This window comes from Tachyglossus aculeatus, chromosome 1 (assembly GCF_015852505.1).
Source record: "Tachyglossus aculeatus isolate mTacAcu1 chromosome 1, mTacAcu1.pri, whole genome shotgun sequence".
NCBI lineage: Eukaryota > Metazoa > Chordata > Mammalia > Monotremata > Tachyglossidae > Tachyglossus > Tachyglossus aculeatus.
In genome coordinates, this window is record NC_052066.1 from 47,462,830 (window position 1) to 47,486,805 (window position 23,976).

The window sequence follows — 23,976 nt, forward strand, 5'->3', positions numbered from 1 at the left end:
TCTCCACCTTTTTATTTTTAGTTAGTGGGTCCCCCGAAGTGGAGGGACCATGTCTCATTCCTATCTGTGTATTCTTTCACAGTGCTCTGCACACAGTAAGCCGACCCCGGCCCACGTACTGCCTCTTGCTTGGAACGCCCTTCCTCCTCAAATCTGACAGTTACTCACCCCCCTCTTCACAACCTTACTGAAGACACATCTAACTAAGACTAAGCCCCACTTTTCTTCGTCTACCAAGCCCTTCTGCATCACCCTGACTTGCTCCCTTTGTTCTTTCCTGCTCTCAGCCCTAAAGCATTTATGTATATATCTGTCATTTTCTTTATTTATAGTGGTGCCTGTCTCCCCCGGCCCAGACTAGGAGCTCGTTGTGGGCAGGGATTGTCACTGTTTACGGTTGTATTGTACTTTCGCGAGTGCTTAGTACAGTTCCTTATGATTGAATGAATGAATATTCCACTTAACTATCAGAGTAGGAATTCTGGCTTCAGTAGGACTGTTCCAGTTGGATTGTCATCGTACTTAATTCCTCTGACACACTTCTTCTATTATAAAGCTAAATTACTAAATCCTAATCTGTGTAATAAGATGAGAATAATGCTGCAATAATGAAATGCCAATCAATGAGGATTAATAACTTTTTATGAAGCAGAGAAGCTTTTTGCACTTTTAGAGAAGCAGCGTGGCTCAGTGGAAAGAGCGCGGGCTTTGGAGTCAGAGGTCATGGGTTCGAATCCTGGCTCTGCCACATGTCTGTTGTGTGACCTTGGGCAAGTCACTTAACTTCTCTGAGCCTCAGTTACCTCATCTGTAAAATGGGGATTAAGACTGTGAGCCCCACGTGGGACAACTTAATCACCTTGTTTCCCCCCAGCGCTTAGAACAGTGCTTTGCACAGAGTAAGTGCTTAACAAATGCCATCATCATCATCATCATGAAACACATTACTATGGCAATAGAGCGGATAATGAACTTTAGAAAATGCTATTAAAAGGTATTGCTGACTTTCCATGAAACAGCTATTTCCATGAACTCACAAAGACTTTCATTTTTTAGGTACACACTCAAAAGTACATCGTGAAGAATTACTTTTACTACTACCTCTTCAAGTTTTCGGCTGCTATGGGTCAAGAAATATTTTACATCACATTTCTTCCATTCACTCACTGGAATATTGATCCATATTTATCCAGACGGTTGATAGTTGTATGGGTGGTAAGTACTACTATTTTTGTTACAGTGAACAGTGGTTATTGTGTATATTTGTATGTATTTATTACTCTAGTCTATTAATGATATGTATATAGCTATAATTCTATTTATTCTGATGGTATTGACACCTGTCTACTTGTTTTGTTTTGTTGTCTGTCTCCCCCTTCTAGACTGTGAGCCCATTGTTGAGTAGAGACCATCTGTATATGTTGCCGATTTGTACTTTCTAAGTGCTTAGTACAGTGCTCTGCATATAGTAAGCACTCAGTAAATACGATTGATTGAATGAATGAATGAATTGTATTTGTCAGTACACTGATCCTTGTGATCACCTACTGTGTAGGAGTGGGATTTGATGTCTGATTTTCTGAGAAGAAATAAACTTGGGGGAAGGGGAAAAAGCTCAAAAATTCAATTTTGGATCCGTCATATTTAAATTTGGTTTCTAAGCAACTTATTCCTCTCATTTTATGAGAGTGAGAGAATGGAAGCGACAGAAAATGAAATGTAAAAATAGTAACAACCCTAATGAACACTCTCATTTTCCCCTTCTAGACTGTGAGCCCGTTGTGGGCAGGGATTCTCTGTTGCTGAATTGTACTTTCCAAGTACTTAGTACAGTGCTCTGCACACAGTAAGCACTCAATAAATATGACTGACTGAATGGATGAGTGCTTACTGTGTGCAGAGCACTGGGAAAGAATACACAGATGGGAAAAAGACATGGTCCCTCCACCTCGGGGGACTCACTAGCTAAAAGTAGAAAGGTGGGAAGGGAACTGGTGGCACATACAGAGGAAACAAAGCACTAGGAAGTCTCTCAACTATCCCTTAAGTATCAAATGAGGCCTTCTTGAATTCACAACTTCCCCAAACACTTAAAGGTACAGATTTTACACGCCCTATTAAGCACTAACTTATTTTCCCATCCCCTCTTTTCTCTTTCCACCTGTCTGTAAATTAATATCTGTATCTCCCACTGGACTGTAAGATCTCTGAGGGCAAGGTCTCAAATGTATTCTCTGCATTGGCACTCAATCGTCTTTCTGGGTCACTGGGTGGCCATAAACATTAGAAGGAATGTGGATTTCAGGCTTTTTTTTTTTTTCAAAAAATGAAGCGGGGAATGGCAAAGATGAAGGATGGTGATCCGTTACCATTCACTAGGGGTCTTATTTATCCAGTGTACCAGATAAGACTATATGGAAAATTGAATGTCGCGTTTTTCCACTCGTGGAAGAATAATTAGGTCCTTGGTAGGAGGCACAGAACTGAGAGACAGGAGACCTGGATACTAGCCCCAGCTCTGCCACTTGGGCAAGTTCAGTTGTACACTTCAAAACATCTCCTTTAGCTTGTAAGCTCCTTGTGGGCCAGGGCATTTACCAATTTTGCTGTATCGAGCTTTCCTAAGCATGTAGTTCAGTGCTCTGCACATAGTGAGTGCTCAATAAATGCCACTGACTGATTAACTGACTTACTCTACCAGGACCTCAGTTTCCTCCTCTGTGAAATGGGGCTAAAATACCTTTTTTCCCTCCCTGCTTAGACTGTGCTCCATGTGTGGGACATGGATTGAGTCCAATCTGGTTCCTATTTCTACTCCAGAGCTTAGCATGGTGCTTAGCACATAGTAAGGGCTTCATAAGGATCTTCATTATTGCTATTATCATTAGTGGTTAAGAAAGAAAAGTACAAAGCATTATCCTTTCCTAATAAATGTCAGTAGGAATGAAGCTATGTTGCACAGTAATTTTCTGAGGGACTTGGGGAAGGTGAACTGGAAAAAGTAGGGTGGGCATTTTAATATGCAGAGGCAATAATAGTCTCAAAGTACAAGAGTAGGACTTCATATTATTCTGGAACTCAGGATGATATGTGGCGTTAGTATCTCTCTTGTACTGAAGATATAGTACAGTGCTCTGCACACAGTAAGCGCTCAATACATACGATTGGTTGATATTTCCGAATTGAACTTGACCTGCACGGATATCCTTGAATGTAAATACAGAAATATAGGGGTAGCACTCAAGGTACTGAAATCTACTTCTTTTCAGTTATGTCCATTGTTTCCCCATCCCCTATGTTTCCTCTTGATATAGGAGCCCAATTTATAAACTACCTCAAAGGATGAGTAGTAACCAGCAGAAGGGAAAAGATTACTGAAATACTTTGAAATATGAAGAATCTGGATAATATGAACCAAGTTGACTACTTAACTGAAAGGAATAGAGGCAGTTCTTTGAGGCATGGATTTAACTTACTGCCAAACTTTTCTAGTTTGATCATAGAGCATGTCAGGTAGGATTTCTACTTCAGTGGAAGAAGACTAATGTCGACTCAAAAGTTAAGGCTAATTGTGTCCACGCCCAAATTATCTGCATTAGTTTGTTGCACCTCTGTTAGGAAACAGATGGATGTATTTCATTTTGTGATCTATCCATCTCACAGTGTTTTGGTTATGGGAGTGGGAGTCAGAGAATGCGAATTGCCTAACACTAAGGATCAAATTAAAAGTCATCTGGATCTTCAAATTTTTGCCCCTAAATGCTTTCCCTATTACAAAAATAAGAGCACTGTAAGTATCTGCAGCAAAGACAGTGTTGATGTGAGCTTCACATTTGGATGCATGCCCATCCTCATTATAGAAAGGCTGGATAGGTTTTATGCTTTTAAGCGACAAGGAAATCTATTCACTATGACTCAAACTATTTGAAAGTTGTGAATACAGAATGGATTTACTAACATGTTCTACACTCAATACCCACTTTCATTCAACTACCCCTCAAATATTAATCATGTGTTTATATTTATCTGCTTAGACCATAAGCTCCTGGTGGACAAGAGTCTCGTCTACTAACTCTTATACCCTCCCAAGCACTTAGTACAGGGTTCTGCACAGAGTAAATGCTTAATAAATACTACTGTTTGAGTTGGTGGGGAAATGAGAAAGCAGGGAAAACTATTTTTTATTGAACATCTGTTATGTCCTGGATATTACTCTAGAAAGAGCACGGGCTTTGGAGTCAGAGGTCAGGGGTTCAAATCCTGGCTCCGCCAATTGTCAGCTGTGTGACTTTGGGCAAGTCATTTAACTTATCTGTGCCTCAGTTACCTCATCTGTAAAATGCCAATTAAGACTGTGAGCCCCCTGTGCGACAACCTGATCACCTTGTAACCTCCCCAGTGCTTAGAACAGTGCTTTGCACATAGTAAGTGCTTAATAAATGTCATTATTATTATTATTATTATAACTTAGCATGGATAAATGAAGGAAATGCACTCAAGAAAAAGGAGTATGTTCAATGTCATTATTTGGTCAGTGTGAATAATTTTTTTTGCAAATTGCAAACACAAATTGCAAATTGTGTTTGCAGTTTGGCTCACCCCAAGCAAGACTTTCTAGTGAGAACTAGGCGATCAGTTCAAATCCCTAGTCAATCAGTTCAAATCCCGGCTCCGCCAATTCTCAGCTGTGTGACTTTGGGCAAGTCACTTAACTTATCTGTGCCTCAGTTACCTCATCTGCAAAATGGAGATGAAGACTGTGAGCCCCCTGTGCAACAACCTGATCACCTTGTAACCTCCCCAGCGCTTAGAACAGTGCTTTGTACATAGTAAGTGCTTAATAAATGTCATTATTATTATTATTATTATTATTGTAACTTAGCATGGAGAAAAGAAGGAAATGCACTCAAGAAAAAGGAGTATGTTCAAAGTAATTATTTGGTCAGTGTGAATAAATTTTTTTGCAAATTGCAAATTTTTTGCAAATTTTGCAAATTGCAAACACAAATTGCAAATTGTGTTTGCAATTTGGCTCACCCCAAGCAAGACTTTCTAGCGAGGTCTCAGAAAGGGAGCAGGGAATAAAAAGTTTCTGGAGGTTTCAAGAGGCAGTAGTTGTGGTAGGAATTTCTGTGCATTTTGCAAGGATGTGCAAAATTAGGCAAATTTGTGACCACAACACACATACCTTTTGTAATGCAAGTAGTCTCATTTTAGCTAGTTTCATCGGGGCAGCTGGATCATTATATTCAGAGATTTTCAGTATAAGGGAATCACTGCTTTCCTTGCAGTTCCATTTTGGCCACCCCAGAGACTATCAAAGCAGGAGAAATAGCACCTCAGGGGGTACCACCTACCCCAAACTCTCCCTGGGAAATCAGGATGTGGCTTCCAAGAAAGGGAAGCCAATCTTGCCGCCATCCAATGGGGAGCATCTCCATTCCAAGAGATGAGAAATGGGTCCTGCCCTGGGAGCCTCCAATCACAAAAGGTAGGATTTCATTCATTCATTCCTTTGATGGTATTTCTTGAGCGCTTACTGTGTGCAGAGCACTCTACTAAGCACTAAGGGAAGTACAATTCAACAATAAACAGTGACATTCCCTGCCCAATTTTCAGATGCTCCCGTTGACACATGGATGCAATCTCTCCATCAGGGTCTGATCAGGTCACAGGACCTGGGTTCTAATCCTGCTTCTATCACATGCCTGCTATGTGATCTTGGGCAAGTCAGTTCACTTCTCGGTGCCTATTCTGCATCGTCCTCACCCAAGTGCTTAGTGCAGTGCTGTGCACACAGTAAGCTCTCAATAAATACGATTGTTACCTCACCTGTAAAATGAGGGTTCAGTTACTTGTTATTCCTACTTAGACTGAGAACACTCTGTGGGACAGGGACTGTGTCTGCCCTAATTATCTTGTATCTCCCCCAGCACTTAAACAGTGCTTGAGACATACTAAGTGTTTAACAAATATTATTATTATTGTCATTATTATCACCAGAAGTCTCATCTTAAGTACTTCATGTAGCATTGGTACAATCAATCTCCTGTAATGGGAGTGGTGGATTACATGGGATTCATTGAGAATGTGCCAACCTCTGTTCTCGGGGAATTCCATGTTAAGGAAAACTCCCATGTCAATACACGTGCCTTGAATGACTTAGCACTTTCCTCAGTTTCCTAACAGCTCTCTATCCCAAACACACGGCCAAAATATAGGCCATGGGGAAACTGACGGCATATTATCAAGTAATGTGGGTTTGTCTGTTATTTCATTGCCTTGTTCCATTTCCTGAAATGGAGGACCTTGCTTGTAACCTTCCCTCGAAGCCTGTGAAGTTGGTTTTCATATTTTCACAACCAAAATCTGGTGCGTCCATTTTCTTTCAGTCAGTCAATTGTATTTATTGAGTGCTTACTGTATCGGCATAACTCTGTACTAAATGTCGCTCCCCCCGCCTCCAGGCTCACATCTCCTCCTGCCTTCAGGACACCTCTACTTGTATGTCCTCCTGCCACCTCAAACTCAACATGCCCAAGACAGAGCTCCTTATCTTCCCTCCCAAACCCTGTCCTTTCCCGAACTTTCTTGTCACTATAGACGGCACAACCATGCTTCCCATCTCACAAGCCCGTAACCTTGGTGTCATCCTTAACTCCACTCTCTCATTCAACCCACATATCCAGTCTGTTATCAAATCCTGTCAGTCTCACCTTCACAACATCGCCAAGTTCTGCCCTTTCCTCTCCATCCAAACCACTACCACATAGGTACAATCACTCATTCTATCCCTACTGGATTACTGCATCAGCCTCCTTTCTGACCTCCCAACCTCCTGCCTCTCCCCACTTCAGTCTGTATTTCACTCTGCTGCCTGGATTATCTTTCTACAGAAACATTCAGGGCATGTCAACCCCCTCCTCAAAAATCTCCCGTGGTTGCCTATTCATCTCTGCATCAAACAAAAACTCCTCACTATTGGCTTTAAAGCTCTCCATCACCTTGTCCCCTCGTATCTCACCTCCCTACTCTCCTTCTACATTCCAACCCACACACTACGCTCCTCTAGTGCTAACCTTCTCACTGTGCCTCGATCTCACCTGTCTTACCGCTGACTCCTGGCCCACATCCTACCTCTAGCCTGGAATGTCTTCCCTCCTCAAATCCTCCAGACAATGACTCCACCCTGCCCTTCAAACCCCTTCTGAAGGCTCACCTCCTCCAAGAGGCCTTCCCACACTAAGCTCCACTCTTCCTCAGCTCCCCCTCCCTTCTGCGTCACCATGACTCGCTCCCTTTGCTCTTCCCCCTTCTCCCCTCCCCACAACACTTATGTATATATGTATATATCTGTAGTTCTGTTTATTTATATTGATGCCTTTATTTGTATTGATGTCTGTCTCCCCCCACCAGACTGTGAGCCCGTTATGAGCAGGAATTGTCTCTCTTTATTCCTGTATTGTACTTTCCAAGTGCCCAGAACAGTGCTCTGCACACCATAAGCGCTCAATAAATACCATTGAATGAATGAATGAATACAATATGACAATACAACAGACACATTCCCTTCCCACAGTGATCTTACTGGGAGCACCTCTCAGCCACTGCTGAAACTGCAGAATGTAGGGAGGGTCAAGCCGCCCTCCTCATTGAGGTCCTAATGAACCCTCTGGGGACCAGTCAGGCCGAGAATGGATGTAGGACTGAAGGCCTCGCCAATCCCTTGAGATTTTGATCATCATCATCATCATCATCAATCGTATTTATTGAGCGCTTACTATGTGCAGAGCACTGTACTAAGCGCTTGGGAAATACAAATTGGCAACACATAGAGACAGTCCCTACCCAACAGTGGGCTCACAGTCTAAAAGGGGGAGACAGAGAACAAAACCAAACATACCAACAAAACAAAATAAATAGAATAGATATGTACAAGTAAAATAAATAAATAAATAAATAAATAAATAGAGTAATAAATATGTACAAACATATATACATATATACAGTTGCCGTGGGGAAGGGAAGGAGGTAAGATGGGGGGGGATGGAGAGGGGGGTGAGGGGGAGAGGAAGGAAGGGACTCAGTCTGGGTGACTCCAGAAAAGGAGATGCAGGTCTGTGTGAGGCAGGAGGTGCTCAGAGGCAGCATGTTGGCAGAGGTGGAGGCTACAACCCTATTTTTTATGGTATTTGTTAAGTGCTTCCTAGGTGCCAGACCCTGTTCTAAGCGCTGGGGCAGATACAAGTTAATCAGGTTGGACACAGTCCCTGTCCCACAGCCCAAGTAGGAGGGAGTAGGATTTAATCCCCATTTTACTTTGAAACTGAGGTACAGAGAAATTTGGTGACTCGTCCAAGTTCACACAGCAAACAATTGGCGGAGTGAGGATTAGAACCTCGGTCCTCTGATGCTCAGGGCCACGCTTTTTCCACTAGGCCACGCTGCTTCCCTTCCTCCTTTGTGTGGAGAATAGTGGTCCCGCTTTCCCACCCTGGTTTTCCCAGTGAGAAAACCTTTCTTTGTGAGTCTTTCAAAGACAAGCTTTCAGTGTTAAGGGCAAATATTTATAGTTGCAAGTGGGGTTTTAACCTTCGGTGCTGTCAGCAAGACTGATCCTGGAAAATCCCTTGGGCTGTGTTGGTAACCTGACCTGGGCTTTTCTGAGCTTTGTAAGAGCACTCTGAGTGCCTCAAGGAGCATATGCTCAGCCAAGGGGAATATGTGATGTTGAGTGTCTCGAGAGGGAGGGAGGGAGGAGGAGAGAGTATGCCATGGAGGGGGGGAGTTTCACTGGGATGGTGGAAAACGATGTATGCAATGAGCAGTTGAAATAACACTTCTGATTCCAGAGCACAAGCTATTAAAGCTCCCAGACTGAGCCTCTTCCTTCCTCTCCGCCTCGTCCCGCTCTCCATCCCCCCATCTTACCTCCTTCCCTTCCCCACAGCACCTGTATATATGTATATATGTTTGTACATATTTATTACTCTATTTATTTATTTATTTATTTATTTTACTGGTATATATCTATTCTATTTATTTTATTTTGTTAGTATGTTTGGCCATGTTCTCTGTCTCCCCCTTTTAGACTGTGAGCTCACTGTTGGGTAGGGACTGTCTCTATATGTTGCCAACTTGTACTTCCCAAGCGCTTAGTACAGTGCTCTGCACACAGTAAGCGCTCAATAAATCAGATTGATTGATTATTAAGCCTAAGTAGAGCCCCAGGAAGAGAGATTAGGATGGGCAACGCTTCCAGATTTATATAACGACCACATCAAATGGGTCTTTCTTCTGCAATCGGATGATCGTTCTGAGACAGGGAGGAAAAATCCAGGGTTTGACTTAGATCTGGAAGCGTCTTTTAGAGATCACTTAGTCCAGGACCTTGATTCCAGGATAGATGGTATTCTGGACATGTTGTCCTAGAAATGCACCGGGCATAAATTCCTTCTCCCCTGCTCTCCACTGTTCTATCAGGCCCTATAGCTCACAATGACTCTGCCCTCAAATATTTTCTGCTTTAAAATCTCTTCCCATTTTGCATTTATGATCGTTGATCCCTCAAGTCACTGCCTTCGTCATCATCAATGGTATTTATTAAATTCTTACTATGTGCAGAGCACAAGACTAAGCTCTCTGGAGAGTACAGTTCAACAGAATTGGCAGATACCTCCCCTGCTGACAACAAGTTTACAGTCTAGAGACTTGAATTTACCTCTATCAAATTGCCCTCTTGATAAGGAGAAGCAGCATGGCATATTGGATAGAGCACGGGCCTGGGGGTCGGAAGGTCATGGGTTCTAATCCCCGCTCTGCTACTTGTCTGCTGGGTGGCCTTGGGAAAATCACCTCACTTCTCTGGGCCTCGGTTGCCTCATCTGTAAAATCGGGATTAAGACTGTCAGCCCCATATAGGGCAGGGATTGCATCCAACCCAATTTGCTTGTGTTCATTCCAGTGCTTAGCATAGTGCCTGGCATATAGTAAGCACTTAACAAATACCACAGTTATTCTTTCTGTCTTTAAATCTCTCCAAAGATGCCAAACCTGTCTGATTTTATGTCTCTTAATGTTAAGGGAAAAGTTGCAATGAATTTTCTAAGTATAAAATTTTAAATACAAGTTTCTGGACACAATCTATATCTGTAAAACTCATTCCTGTCATAATTCCATAGTAAGACAAAAAAATTCCCCATCTATTTTGCTGAAAGTTGATGGAGGAAGAATTAGGAAGAAAGATGAAATTTTAATATTTATGATTTAATAATAATTATAATAATACTATAACTTTGATTTCAAATAATGTGCTGGATGCCATGCTTTTAGGAATCTTCATTACTTAGTGCACAGCCCTGTAAATTAGGAACCAGAAAATGCTAGAAGAAACGATGCTATCCCTAAGACTCTATTTAGGGCATTCTGCTTCTCTCACACTAGACTTGAAGAGTTCATCTGCTTATTTGGTTTCAGTTGCCATCTTCTCAGATCTCTATCTGTGGTGCTCGCACATCTTTCTTCAGTTTCATATTTCTCTCTGTCTCTGTGACATTGCTACTTGTATATCCTTCCCTAACCTGTACCAATAGGTGTTCCTTTCCAATTTAGAGCCCTTCCTTGTCTAATTCCCATCTGTTTACTCTTCCCCAGCACTTAGTACAGCCCTCTGCATACAGTAAGTGCCTAATCAGTGGTATTTATTGAGTGCTTACTGTGTGCAGAGCATTCATTCAGTTGTATATATTGAGGGCTTATTGTGTGCAAAGCACTGTGCAAAGCACTTGGGAGAGTATAATACAATAATGGAAACATTCCCTGTCCTCAAGAAGCTCACAGTCTAGAGGGGGAGACAGACATTAATATACATAATAAACAAATAACAGATATAAACGTATATGTCAGGGTGGGAGGGAGGATGCATGAAGAGAGCAAGTCGGGGTGACAGAAAGAAATGGGAGAAGAGGAGAGGAGGCTCAACCAGGGAAGGCTTCTTGGAGAAGATGTGCCTTCAATTAGGCTTTGAAGTTGGGGAGAGCAGTTATCTGTCTGATATGAGGAGGGAGGGTGTTCCAGGCCAGAGGAGGGAAGAGGGCAAGAGATTAGTGGCGAGATAGATGAGATTGAGGTACAGTGAGAAGGTTAGTATTAGAGGAATGAAGCATGCAGGCTGGGTTGTAGTAGGAGAGTGAGGTAGGAGGGGGCAAGGTGATTGAGTGCTTTAAAGCCAATGGTAAGGAGTTTTTATTCGAGGCAGAGGTGGAGTTTCTGAAGGGTGGGGAAGCATGGTCCGAGTGATTTTGAAGGAAAATAATCCAGGCAGCAGAGTGGAGTATAGACTTGTGTGGGGAGAGACAGGAGGCAGGGAGGTCAGCAAGGAGGCTGATACGATCATCAAGGCTGATACAGTAATCAGAGCACTGACTAAGCGCCTGGGAGAGTGCAATACCACATAATTGGTAAGACAGATTCCCTGCCCATAATTAATTTACACTCTAGAAGTGCTTAATAAATACTGTAACTACTACTGTTAACCTTTCTGGAGTGCTTTCAATACTTTTGTTTCCTTCAGGTTTCTTTCTCCTTTAGGTCAAAAGCAAGTCCTCGCTCCCTTCCGCTACTTTCATTCATTCATTCATTCAATCGTATTTATTGAGCACTTACTGTGTGCAAAGCACTGTACTAAGCGCTTGGGAAGTACAAGTTGGCAACATATATAGAGATGGTCCCTACCCAACAGTGGGTTCACAGTCTAGAAGGGGGGAGACAGAGAACAAAACAAAACATATTAACAAAATAAAATAAATAGAATAAATATGTACAAATAAAATAAATAGAGTAATAAATACATACAAACATATGTGCATATATACAGGTGCTGTGGGGAGGGGAAGGAGGTAAGGCGGGGGGGATGGAGAGGGAGAGGAGGGGGAGAGGAAGGAGGGGGTTCAGTCTGGGAAGGCTTCCTGGAGGAGGTGAACTCTCAGTAGGGCCTTGAAGGGAAGTAGTGCCTTTTACCTTTTACCTCCTTCACTAGCACGGTATCATCATAAAGAAAATAACTTAGAAGATGACTAGTAGGGTTTATTTTCAGAAGTTTTCAGCATTCCAATGTCATGTAGAGGAGCAGCGTGGCTCTATGGAAAGAGTATGAGCTTTGGAGTCAGAGGTCATGGGTTCAAATCCCAGCCCCACCAATTGTCAGCTGTGTGACTTTGGACAAGTCACTTAACTTCTCTGGGCCTCAGTTACCTCATCTGTAAAATGGGGATTAAAACTGTGAGTCCCCTGTGGGACAACCTGATCACCTTGTAACCTCCCCAGCACTTAGAACAGTGCTTTGCACATAGTAAGCACTTAATAAATACCATTATTATTATGTAAAAACTGTGTTGGATACTGACAACTTTAAAAATGGGTAGGAAGAGGGTCAAGGTTGGAAAAGGAGGAGGGTGTCAAGGTGGGTGAGTAGATTTTTTAATTCTTTTGAGGTTTCGATGTAGCACATTTAGTGGGATGGAGCTTTAATCAGTAGGAAAAATTCTGAGGGACCGGGGAGGGAGGAAATGCCCCAGAACTGATTGGGCAGTAAATTTTCCCAAAGCAGCCCAAGGATCTATTCAGGTTATCCCCATCTTTAGGGCAAACAACTGAGTGAATAAGGGTGCATGTGTAGGGTTTTGACAAACAAAAATATGCCAATTGTTATCTGTCAAGTAATAGAGATCCGCAAAGCTCAGTAGCAAAACTCAGTAGCATTTATTAAGCCCCATACTGGTGTTGGTTACTTTTTTTTAATGGTATTTAAGTGTATATATGTGCCAGGCACTGTATTAAACACTGAGGTAGATAAAAGCTAATCAAGTTGGGCACGGTCCACGTTCCAGGTAGGGCTCACAGTCTTAATCCCCATTTCACAGATGAGGAAACTGAGGCCCAGAGAAGTCTCTTGCCCAAAGTCACACAGAAGACAAGTGGCAGAGCCGGGATTAGAACCCAGGTCTGTGCTCTATCTACTAGACCACGCTGCTTCAATCGGTTACTGAAGTTGGTTTTGACTGTGGAGGCCACTTCCTCAGCAGTAGGGGCTCTGATAGTAGCTCCAGATTCTCCCCGATGTTTTAGGCTTTGGTGGGCCTCTTTGCTTGATGGTGAAAGACATTGTCTGGCTTTCCTTAGAGTGTCCTCTCTGGGTAGGATTCCCTCTTTGTCCAAAATTCAGTCTGTCTGCCCCAGGCGTATGTATGGAGCCAAAAGCTTTTTTAAGTGCTGAATAAAAAATTTTAATTTTGTGCTGGCCAGGATATTCAGAGAAGCAGCATGGAATAGTGGATAGAGCACAGCCCTGGGGGTCAAAAGCATAATATTAATAACAATAATAATAATGGCATCTATTAAGTGCTTACTATATGCAAAGCACTGTTCTAAGCACTGGGGAAGTTACAAGGTGATCAGGTTGTCCCACGGGAGGTTCAGAGTCTTAATCCCCATTTTACAGATAAGGTAACTGAGGCTCAGAGAAGTGAAGTGATTTGCCCAAACTCACACAGCTGACAAGCAGCGGAGCCAGGATTTGAACCCATGACCTCTGACTCCCAAGCCTGGGCTCTTGCCACTGAGCCACGCTGCTTCTCTAATAATAATAATAATTCATAATAATAATATTAATAATTTATGTTATTATTATTATATTCCTTTACTTCTTTAGCTTGTCACCCCATCAATGGAGGCAAATGTTTCTTAACTTGATTTTATATTTTGATTTGCCAGTTTCAATAGTTTTGGAATTTCTTAGGTGCTGAGTGACAAGCACTGTACTAAGTGCTGGGGCAGATACAAGATAATCAGGTGTCACACAGTCCCTGTCCCACATGGGGTTTACAGCCCAAGCAGGACGTCCTCTTTAAATCCATCATTGGTGTTTATTGAGCGTGTACTGTGTGCAGAGCACTGAGCTAAGCACTTGGGAATGTACAGTACAAAAGAATCGGCAGACACAGGTTGTTGTTTTTATTTTCTCTCCCCACTTGGAGTAAATACCATTACTTCTATCACTTGAGAGATGGCTAGCCCTTGATACCACCTCCTTCTGGCTGCTTGATTTTATTAGCAGCCCTACCAAATCAGGCCCCTTCAGGATGGCACCTGGAGAGTTTCCAGTACTCTACCAGTCTTGACTACGGGAAGGAGACTCAAGCAGAGGCCTACCCATTCCATTTCTAGCTGGGGCAGTGGCTAGCGAGTGGAAGGCCATCTGCTACAAGTCAAAACTCACATGTGCTGGGCAGCCCCGGCGTGGGAGAGAGTCAAGGGCGAAGACTCAAAACTACTGTGAAGAAGGAGGCAATGGTAAGCCACTTCCATATTTTTACCAAGAAAACACTATGGGTACACTACCAGAACTATTGCAGATGGAGGTAGGGCCCTCTGGGAGAGATGTGTCCATGGAGTGACTGCGGGTCTGAGACGACTCAACAGCATAAGACAATCAATCAATCAATCAATAGTATTTATTGAGTGCTTACTGTGTGCAGAGCACTCTACTAAGTGCTTGGGAAGTACAAATTGGCAACATAACAAAGACAAAGACCATATCAGGTGAGCTGAAGGTAAAAGAGAAGGGTTTAACTCAACCCCCACCAAATCTGAGATACACACACACACACACACACACACACATATATATATATATATATGTATAGATAGATAGATACGTATTATATCTATCTGTATATATATATATATATATATATATAAATGTGTATAGATAGATACATATTATATCTATCTGTATGTAGGTATATATATATATCTATCTGTATATATATATATATAAATGTGTATAGATAGATACATATTATATCTATCTGTATGTAGGTATATATATATATATATATATATATATACGACAACAGCATAAGACAATGAATCAATCAATCAATAGTATTTATTGAGTGCTTACTGTGTGCAGAGCACTCTACTAAGCGCTATATATTTCGTATCCATAGAGATGGGTTTGGAAGGGGAGGTAGTTGAAAATTAATGGGTAATATGAAATTTTTGGATTGTCCATTGTTATAATAATTCATGCCATGCCTGTCTTCCACTACCATAGATAATCAAGAGATGACAGTGTATTTTATTACCAAATTACCTTAAGAGGTTTGGATTTCAAAACCAGACACAGGCTTAAAGTGATGAATGTGTGAAAGGCCTATGTACTTGCTATGTGAACATGAATAATCATTTTTGTCAGGAAATTTCTGTCCATTACCGTGAAGAGGAAAATCTAAGTGCCATTCAGCTGTTGTTCCCCTATTCCCACTCCCTATGTTTACCTCTCCTACTTTATTTCATTCGTTTCTTGGTTTTTGATGGACCCTTGAAATTGAAAGAAAGATGACTTAGCTTGCAAGATATTGTTAGCCAGATCAATCAATCAATCAATCAGTGATATTTTTTGAACACTTACTATGTGCAGAGCACGGTTCTAAGCTCTCGGCACTGTTTTAAGTGCTTGACACAGATGCAGGAGCAAAGGAAATTCCCCGTGCTTGTAGGTTAAAATGTGGGTTTCGGTGAAACCTTTGGTTTTGGGTGGGCAGGTTGTTGAACCAGAGCCCTGTTTTGTCAGACGTAGGCTGAGTCTACCATCTGCCTGCTTCAGAAGGTAGCTACATAATGTCATCACATGTGGCTTCAGACCAAACGACAGCCGAGCAGACGTGACCTGTGCAGCACAACGGATGCGGAAAGTGTTCTGGTAGCCGCACAAAGATGTCTGTACTATCGGTATAGACCATATAAAAACATCTGATCCCCATCAACGGATCTGGGCTCTTGCAATTGCTAAGTGAATTGGGTTGCTCTGAGAAGGTCATCAAACAGTTGGACCTTGGATGGGCAAAGCAGTCTGACCCTTCCTCATCAGTGTCGGATCAGAGTGAGCGGTGGGAGAGCTACAGTCCTGTTCAACCTATACTTTACCTTTGCTCTGCTTGACCTTTTTTTTTTTTTGCAGTAGTTTTTGTAAGCACTTACTATGTGCCAGGCATCGTTCAGGCTCTGGGACAAATAGAAGGTAATCAGGTTGGACACCGTCCCTGTCCCTCATGGGGCTCACCGTCTTAATCTTATTCGATCATATTTATTGAGCGCTTACTGTGTGCAGAGCACTGTACTAAGAGCTTGGGAAGTACAAGTTGGCAACATGTAGAGTTGGTCCCTCCCCCACAATGGGCTCACAGTCTAGAAGGGGGAGACAGACAACAAAACAAAACATGTAGACAGGTGTCAAGTCGTCAGAACAAATAGAAATAAAGCTAAGTGCACATCATTAACAAAATAAATAGAATAGTAAATATGTACAAGTAAAATAAATAGAGTGATAAATCTGTACAAACATATATACAGGTGCTGTGGGGAGGGGAAGGAGGTAGGGTGGGGGGGATGGGGAGGAGGAGATTTTCTAAATGTAAAAATGTAAAATCTCCATTTTACAGATGAGGTAACTGAAGCACAGGGAAGTGGAATGACTTGCCCAAGGTCACACAGCAGACAAGTGGAGGAGCTGGGATTAGATCTCAGGTCCTCCTTTGTCCTCGGTCTGTACTCGATTCACTTGGTCACATTGCTTCTTGACCTGGAAGGATCTAGAAGCTAGGGTAACTGTATGCTTCCAAGGAGAAGCAGCGTGGCCTAGTGGATAGAACATAAGCCTGGGAGATTATAAGCTTGTTGTGGGCAGGGAGTGTTTCTTCCAATTCTGTTATATTGCACTCTCCCAAGTGCTTAATACAATGCTCTGCACACTGGAAGACCTCAACTGCGACTGACTGATTTATTGATTGAGTCAAAAGGACCTGGGTTCTAATCCCAGCTCTCCCACTTGTCTACTGTGTGACATTTGGGAAAGTCACATCACTTCTCCGTGCCTGTTACCTCATCTGTAAGATGGAGATTAATAATAATGGTGGTATTTGTTAAGCGCTTATGATGTGCAAAGCACTATTCTAAGCTCTGGAGGGGAAACAAGGTGATCAGGTTGTCCCACTTGGGGCTCACGGTCTTAATCCCCATTTTACAGGTTAGGTAACTGAGGCACAGAGAAGTTAAGTGGCTTGCCCAAGGTCACACAGCTGACACGTGGCAGACCCCGGATTCAATCCCATGACCTCTGACTCCCAATCCCATGCTCTTTCCACTGAGCCATGCTGCTGAGATGGTGTCTGGCCTGATTAAATTGTACCTACCCCAGCAAAGAGTATAGTGCCTGGCACATAGTAAGCACTTAACAAATAGCAAAAAAATGCAAAATACAAACCCCCCAGGAAACCCTCCCTACCCTAATGGACTGTAAGCTTCTTCAACCAAAGTCTTTGGGGCAGTCAGGAACAGCTTTCCAATTAATCAATCAATTTATTGAGTGCTTACTTGGGCAAGTATGACATATTCATTCATTCAATCATATTTATTGAGCGCTTACTGTGTTCAAAGCACTGTACTAAGCACTTTAAAAATTTGTTAAGCACTTATTATGTACTAAGTGCTGGGGTAGACACAATCAATTTATTGAGTGCTTACTTGGGCGAGTACGACATATTCATTCATTCATTCAATCATTTATTGAGCGCTTACTGTGTTCAGAGCACTATACTAAGCACTTAAAAATTTTGTTAAGCACTTATTATGTACAGGGCACTGTACTATGTGCTGGGGTAGACACGAGAAAATCAGTTTGGACACAGTCCCTTTCCCACGTGGGGCTCACAATCTCAATCCCCATTTTACAGATGAGGTAACTGAGGCCCAGAGAATTGAAGCAACTTGCCCAAGGTCACACAGCAGACAAGTGGCAGAGCCACGATTAGAACCCATGACCTTCTAATTCCCAGGCCTGTAGTCTATGCACTACGCCATGCTGCTTCTCAACAATATAACAGACACATTCCCTGTCCACAACGAGCTTTCAGTCTAGAGGGGGAGGCATATGTTAATATAAATGAATTAAGGATATATACAGAAGTGCTGTGGGGTCTGGGGCGGGGTGTGAACAAAGGGAGCAAATCAGGGTAACACAGAAGGTAGTGGGAGAAAAGGAAATGAGCGTTTAGTCAGGGAAGGCCTCTTGGAGAAGATGTGCCTTCAATAAGGCTTTGAAGGTGGGGGGAGTCATTGTCGGATATGAGGAGGGAGGGTGTTTCAGGAAAGAGGCAGGATGTGGGCAAGAGGTTGGTTGTGAGATAGACGGGATTGAGGTACAGTGAGAAGGTGAGCATTAGAGGAGCAAAGCATGTAGACAAGGTTGTAGTAGGAGAAAAGTACGGTGAGGTAGGAGGGGGCAAGGTGATCGAGTGCTTAATCAGTAGCCGTCAGCGTTCCCGAAGGTTTGTGGAGACAGTGCTAGGCTACATCTGCTTTTCTCTGCCCTGCCAGGATGGTGCAGGCCAGATTGGGTTGGCTGTTCATCGGTGATATGAGGAGGACTCGGGGGAGAAAGGGGCCTTCCTGAGGAGGCACTGTGGTGGTCTGGTAGAAGACGAAGACCCCCGAGAACTGCGATGTGGGGGTGAAGGAAGTTGCATGATCGATGCTCCATAAAAGCTGCCGCAGCTGACCAATCAATCAATCATATTTTTTGACCCCTGACTCTGCGGTGAGCACCGTACTAAGCACTTAGTTGATGATAATATGCTATCCAGTAATTAATTAATTAATTCAATCGTATTTATTGAGCGCTTACTGTGTGCAGAGCACTGTACTAAGCGCTTGGGAAGTACAAGTCGGCAACATATAGAGACGGTTCCTACCCCGCAACGGGCTCACAGTCTAGAAGGGGGAGACAGACAACAACACAAAACATGTAGGCAGGTGTCAATACCATCAGAATAAATAGAATTATAGCTGTATGCACATCATTAATAAAATAAATAGAATAGTAAATATGTACAAGTAAAGTAATGAATAAAGAAGTAGAAAACAGAAACAAAGTGGTGACGTTTGGCAACCATAAGGCGTGATGTAATAGTAGTAGTATTTGAGTACACACTTGGAACTGTGAGCCTGTTGTTGGGTAGGGACCGTCTCCATATGTTGCCAACTTGTACTTCCCAAGCGCTTAGTACAGTGCTCTGCACACAGTAAGCACTCAATAAATACGATTGAATGAATGAAAGAATGAATGAACTAAGGCCTGTACTAGACCCTTGAGAGTACCGAATAAAGCGTTGTCTCCATCTCTGTCCACAAGAAGCTTGAACGCTAGTGGGGAGACAGACATCAAAATATTTACAAGAGTAGTCAAAATAAGTCATCAAATGTACATATGAATGGATATAGTTAGCTGAGAGTGTTGGGTGGGTATAAATAAGTTAAGAAGTCCTTTCACGGCATAGGTATTTACATGGCTGTTGCTCAGTCAGTGGGAGAAAGCTTGTTGAAGATGGGCTTCTAGGAGGGCTTTGAATGTTGGGAAGAACCATGATCTCTCTGTCTTTGGTACTCTGAGCCAGGGTACAGAATAAATGAGGAGATGGAGTCAGGACAGTGGAAAATGAGAAACAATTAGAAGATTTTTGCCAAGTCGAAATCTATAAAGCTGTGGTGAGTCAATCAGCCAATTATATTTATGGATTGCTTACTGTGTGCAGAGCACTGTATTAAGCACTGGGGAGAGTACGGTATAATAATGTAACAGACATATTCCTTGCCCACAATGAGCTTACAGTCTAGAGGGGGAGACAAACATTAATAGAAATAAATAAAATTACACATATGATCGTAAGTGCACTGGGGCTGGGAGAGAGGATGAATTCAGGGAACAAAGGGTGATGCAGAAGTGAGTGGAAGAAAAGGAAAGGAGGGCTTAGGGAAGGGCTCTTGGAGGAGACATGCTTTCAATAAGACTTTGAAGAGGGGGAGAGTCATTGTTGGAGATGAAGATGGAGGGCATTGCAGGATGTGCACAGGAGATTGGGGGCAAGATTGAAGAGATGGAGGTAGAGTGAGAAGGTTGGCATTAGAGGAATGAAGTGTGGGGCTGGGTTGCTTCAACCTCATCTTTGAGCCACTGTCTGCCTCACTGGCAGGGTGAAGTAATAATAATAATAATGGCATTTATTAAGCGCTTACTTTGTGCAAAGCACTGTTCTAAGCGCTGGGGAGGTTACAAGGTGATCAGGTTGTCCCATGGGGGGCTCACAGTCTTCATCCCCATTTTACAGATGAGGCAACTGAGGCCCAGAGAAGTGAAGTGACTTGCCCAAATTCACTCAGCTGACAATTGGCCGAGGCAGGATTTGAACCCATAACCTCCGACTCCAAAGCCCGGGCTCTTTTCCACTGAGCCACGCTGTTTCTCTGGTTAATCATCATCATCATCAATCGTATTTATTGAGCGCTTACTATGTGCAGAGCACTGTACTAAGCGCTTGGGAAGTACAAATTGGCAACATATAGAGACAGTCCCTACCCAACAGTGGGCTCACAGTCTAAAAGGGGGAGACAGAGAACAAAACCAAACATACTAACAAAATAAAATAAATAGAATAGATATGTACAAATAAAATAAATAAATAAATAAATACATAGAGTAATAAATATGTACAAACATATATACATATATACAGGTGCTGTGGGGAAGGGAAGGAGGTAAGGTGGGGGGGATGAAGAGGGGGACGAGGGGGAGAGGAAGGAAGGGGCTCAGTCTGGGAAGGCCTCCTGGAGGAGGTGAGCTCTCAGCAGGGCCTTGAAGGGAGGAAGAGAGCTAGCTTGGTGGTTGGGCAGAGGGAGGGCATTCCAGGCCCGGGGGATGACGTGGGCTGGGGGTCGATGGCGGGACAGGCGAGAGCGAGGTACAGTGAGGAGATCAGCGGTGGAGGAGTGGAGGGTGCAGGCTGGGCTGGAGCAGGAGAGAAGGGAGGGGAGGTAGGAGGGGGCGAGGGGATGGACAGCCTTGAAGCCCAGGGTGAGGAGTTTCTGCCTGATGCGCAGATTGATTGGTAGCCACTGGAGGTTTTTGAGGAGAATGGTGTTAATGACACCAAGGTCCTGGAAGGTTCAGGTTATCAGTACTGAGGCCCACCTTTTCTCTTTGCTGGGTGATTGGGAAATCCATCCACCATTCAATCAATTGATGGTGTTTGAACACTTACTGTGTGCAGTGCCCTGTACTAAGCGCTTGGGAGAATACAATACAATGGAATTGGCAGACATGTTACCTGCCCACAACAAGCTTAGAGTCCAGACATAAGGAGAATGGATGATTATGGTCAACTGCAAGGGGCAAGCACATGCAGAAAGGGCAGAAAAATGGTTATCGACACAGGGGAAACAGCTTCAAAAAATGTAATAATAATAATTGCAGTATTTGTTAAGCACTTACTATGTGCAAAGCACTGTTCTAAGCACTGGGGAAGATAATAATAATAATAGTAATAATAATAATGGCATTTGTTTAACACTATGTGCCAAGCACTATTCTAAGCACTGGGGAAGATAATAATAATAGTAGTAATAATAATAATGGCATTTGTCTAACACTTACTATGTGCCAAGCACTGTTCTTAGCACTGGGGGAGATACAAGGTAATCAGGTTGTCCCACATGGGGCTCAGAGTCTTAATCCCCATTTTCCAGATGAGGTAACCAAGGCACAGAGAAGTGAAGTGACTTGCCCAAGATCACGCAACAGACATGTGGCAGAGTCCGAATTAGAAGCCAGGTCCTCTGATTCCCAGACCCGTGATCTTTCTACTAGGCCACACTGCTTAGAACGGAAGAAAAAAGGGCAGATCAGTCTGGAAGCAGCGTGGCTCAGTGGAAAGAGCATGGGCTTGGGAGTCAGAGGTCATGGGTTCTAATCCTGGCTCCACCATTTGTTAGCTGTGTGACTTTGGGCAAGTCACTTCACTTCTCTGTGCCTTGGTTACCTCATCTGGAAAATGGGGACTAAGACTGTGAGCCCTACGTGGGACAACCTGATCACCTTGTATTCCCCCCCAAAGCGCTTAGAACAGTGCTTTGCACATAGTAAGCGCTTAACAAATACCATCATTATTATTATCAGGAGAGGAGCGTTCTCCTTGGGTGGATGCTTTGCCATTAGCAACTGACCACGCACCAAGTCATCTTGAAAACAGAGAGAGGCTCCATGAAGTGCAAATGTGCCACCATCAGCGGGAAGAAGCTATGTTTCCCGGTACACGATATGGGCTGGATTGTCGGAGGCACGCCGTCCATTTGGCCGTACCACATGCTTGCATAGTGGACATGGCTTCAGAAATTTGCATAGTGGATAGAGCACAGTCTGGGCGTCAGAAGGTCATGGGTTCTAATCCCTGCTCCTCCACTTGTCTGCTGCATGACTTTGGGCAAGTCACTTCACTTCTCTGTGCCTCAGTTACCTCATCTGTAAAATGGGAATTGAGACTGAGAGCTCCACATGGGACAGGGACTGTGTCCAACCCGATTTGCTTGTATCCACCCCAGCGCTTAGTACAGTGTCTGGCACATAGTAAATGCTTAACAAATACCACTATTATCATTATTATTACTGCCAGCTCTGAGATGTGGAAAAATCAATCAATCAGTCAATCGTATTTATTGAGCGCTTACTGTGTGCAGAGCACTGTACTAAGCGCTTGGGAAGTACAAGTTGGCAACATATAGAGACAGTCCCTACCCAACAGTGGGCTCACAGTCTAAAAGGGGGAGACAGAGAACAAAACCAAACATACTAACAAAATAAAATAAATAGAACAGATATGTACAAGTAAAATAAAAAATAGAGTAATAAATATGTACAAACATATATACATATATACAGGTGCTGTGGGGAAGGGAAGGAGGTAAGATGAGGGGGATGGAGAGGGGGACAATGAAAAATGATGCACCCTCCCTACTCCAGATGGCATTATTCTGTTAGGCCAGAGACCAGCGGCTCCATTGAGAGAGTCCTAGAAATAGAAATAATTTCTGCCTTTGCAGAAATTATTATTATTATTATTATTATCTTCCCCAGTGCTTATTATTATTATCTTCTCCAGTGCTTAGAACAGTGCTTGGCACGTAGTAAGTGTTAAACCAATGCCATTGTGTGAATTTTCATTGTGGGCAGAGAAAGGGTCTATCACCATTGCATTGTACTCTTCCCAGCTCTTAGTACAATGTCCTGCATTCATTCATTCATTCATTCAATCGTATTTATTGAGCGCTTACTGTGTGCAGAGCGCTGTACTAAGCGCTTGGGAAGTACAAGTTGGGAACATATAAAGACGGTCCCTACCCAACAACGAGCTCACAGTCTAGAAGGGGGAGACAGACAACAAAACAAAACAAGGAGACAGGTGTCAGTACCATCAGAATAAATAGAATTATAGCTATATACACATCATCAATAAAATAAATAGAATAGTAAATATGTACAAGTAAAATAAATAGAGCAATAAATCTGTACAAACATATATACAGGTGCAGTGGGGAGGGGAAGGAGGTAGGGCGGGGGGGATGGGGAGTAGGAGAGGAAAAAAGGGGGCTCAGTGTGGGAAGGCCTCCTGGAGGAGGTGAGCTCTCAGTAGGGCTTTGAAGGGAGGAAGAGAGCTAGCTTGGCAGATGTGTGGAGGGTTATACTAGTGCTAAGGGTGGTTGTTTGACATGACTAGAGATCCAGGGAAGCCTTCCTGAAAGAGGTGGGTTTTAGAAGGGCTTTAAAGATTGGAAGACTTGTGGTCTTGCAGATTTGGGAAGGAGGGGAGTGACCCTCCTTCCTCTCCCCATCCTCCCTCTCCCCCTCACCTTACCTCCTTCCCCTCCCTACAGCACCTGTATATATGTATATATGTTTGTACATATCTATTACTCTATTTTACTTATGCATATTTATTCTATTTATTTTATTTTGTTAATATGTTTTGTTTTGTTGTCTGTCTCCCCCTTCTAGACTGTGAGCCCGCTGTTGGGTACGGACCGTCTCTATAT

General features: G+C 43.0%; 1 protein-coding gene and 1 non-coding gene across 2 annotated transcripts in view; both read left to right on the forward strand.

The window, feature by feature from the left end:
* The first annotated feature begins 1,062 nt into the window (after positions 1 to 1,062).
* The window catches only part of SGPP2 (sphingosine-1-phosphate phosphatase 2), a 102,596-nt gene continuing 79,682 nt past the window's right edge, over positions 1,063 to 23,976 (forward strand). Inside the window, exon 1 of the mRNA XM_038749129.1 lies at positions 1,063 to 1,215. Within this exon, the coding sequence (XP_038605057.1) occupies positions 1,123 to 1,215 (93 nt within the window). The 5' untranslated portion in view covers positions 1,063 to 1,122. The remainder of the gene's footprint in view (positions 1,216 to 23,976) is intronic.
* LOC119935738 lies at positions 14,128 to 14,265 on the forward strand. The gene has a single exon (XR_005453426.1). It is a non-coding gene; the product is annotated as a small nucleolar RNA SNORA7 (small nucleolar RNA).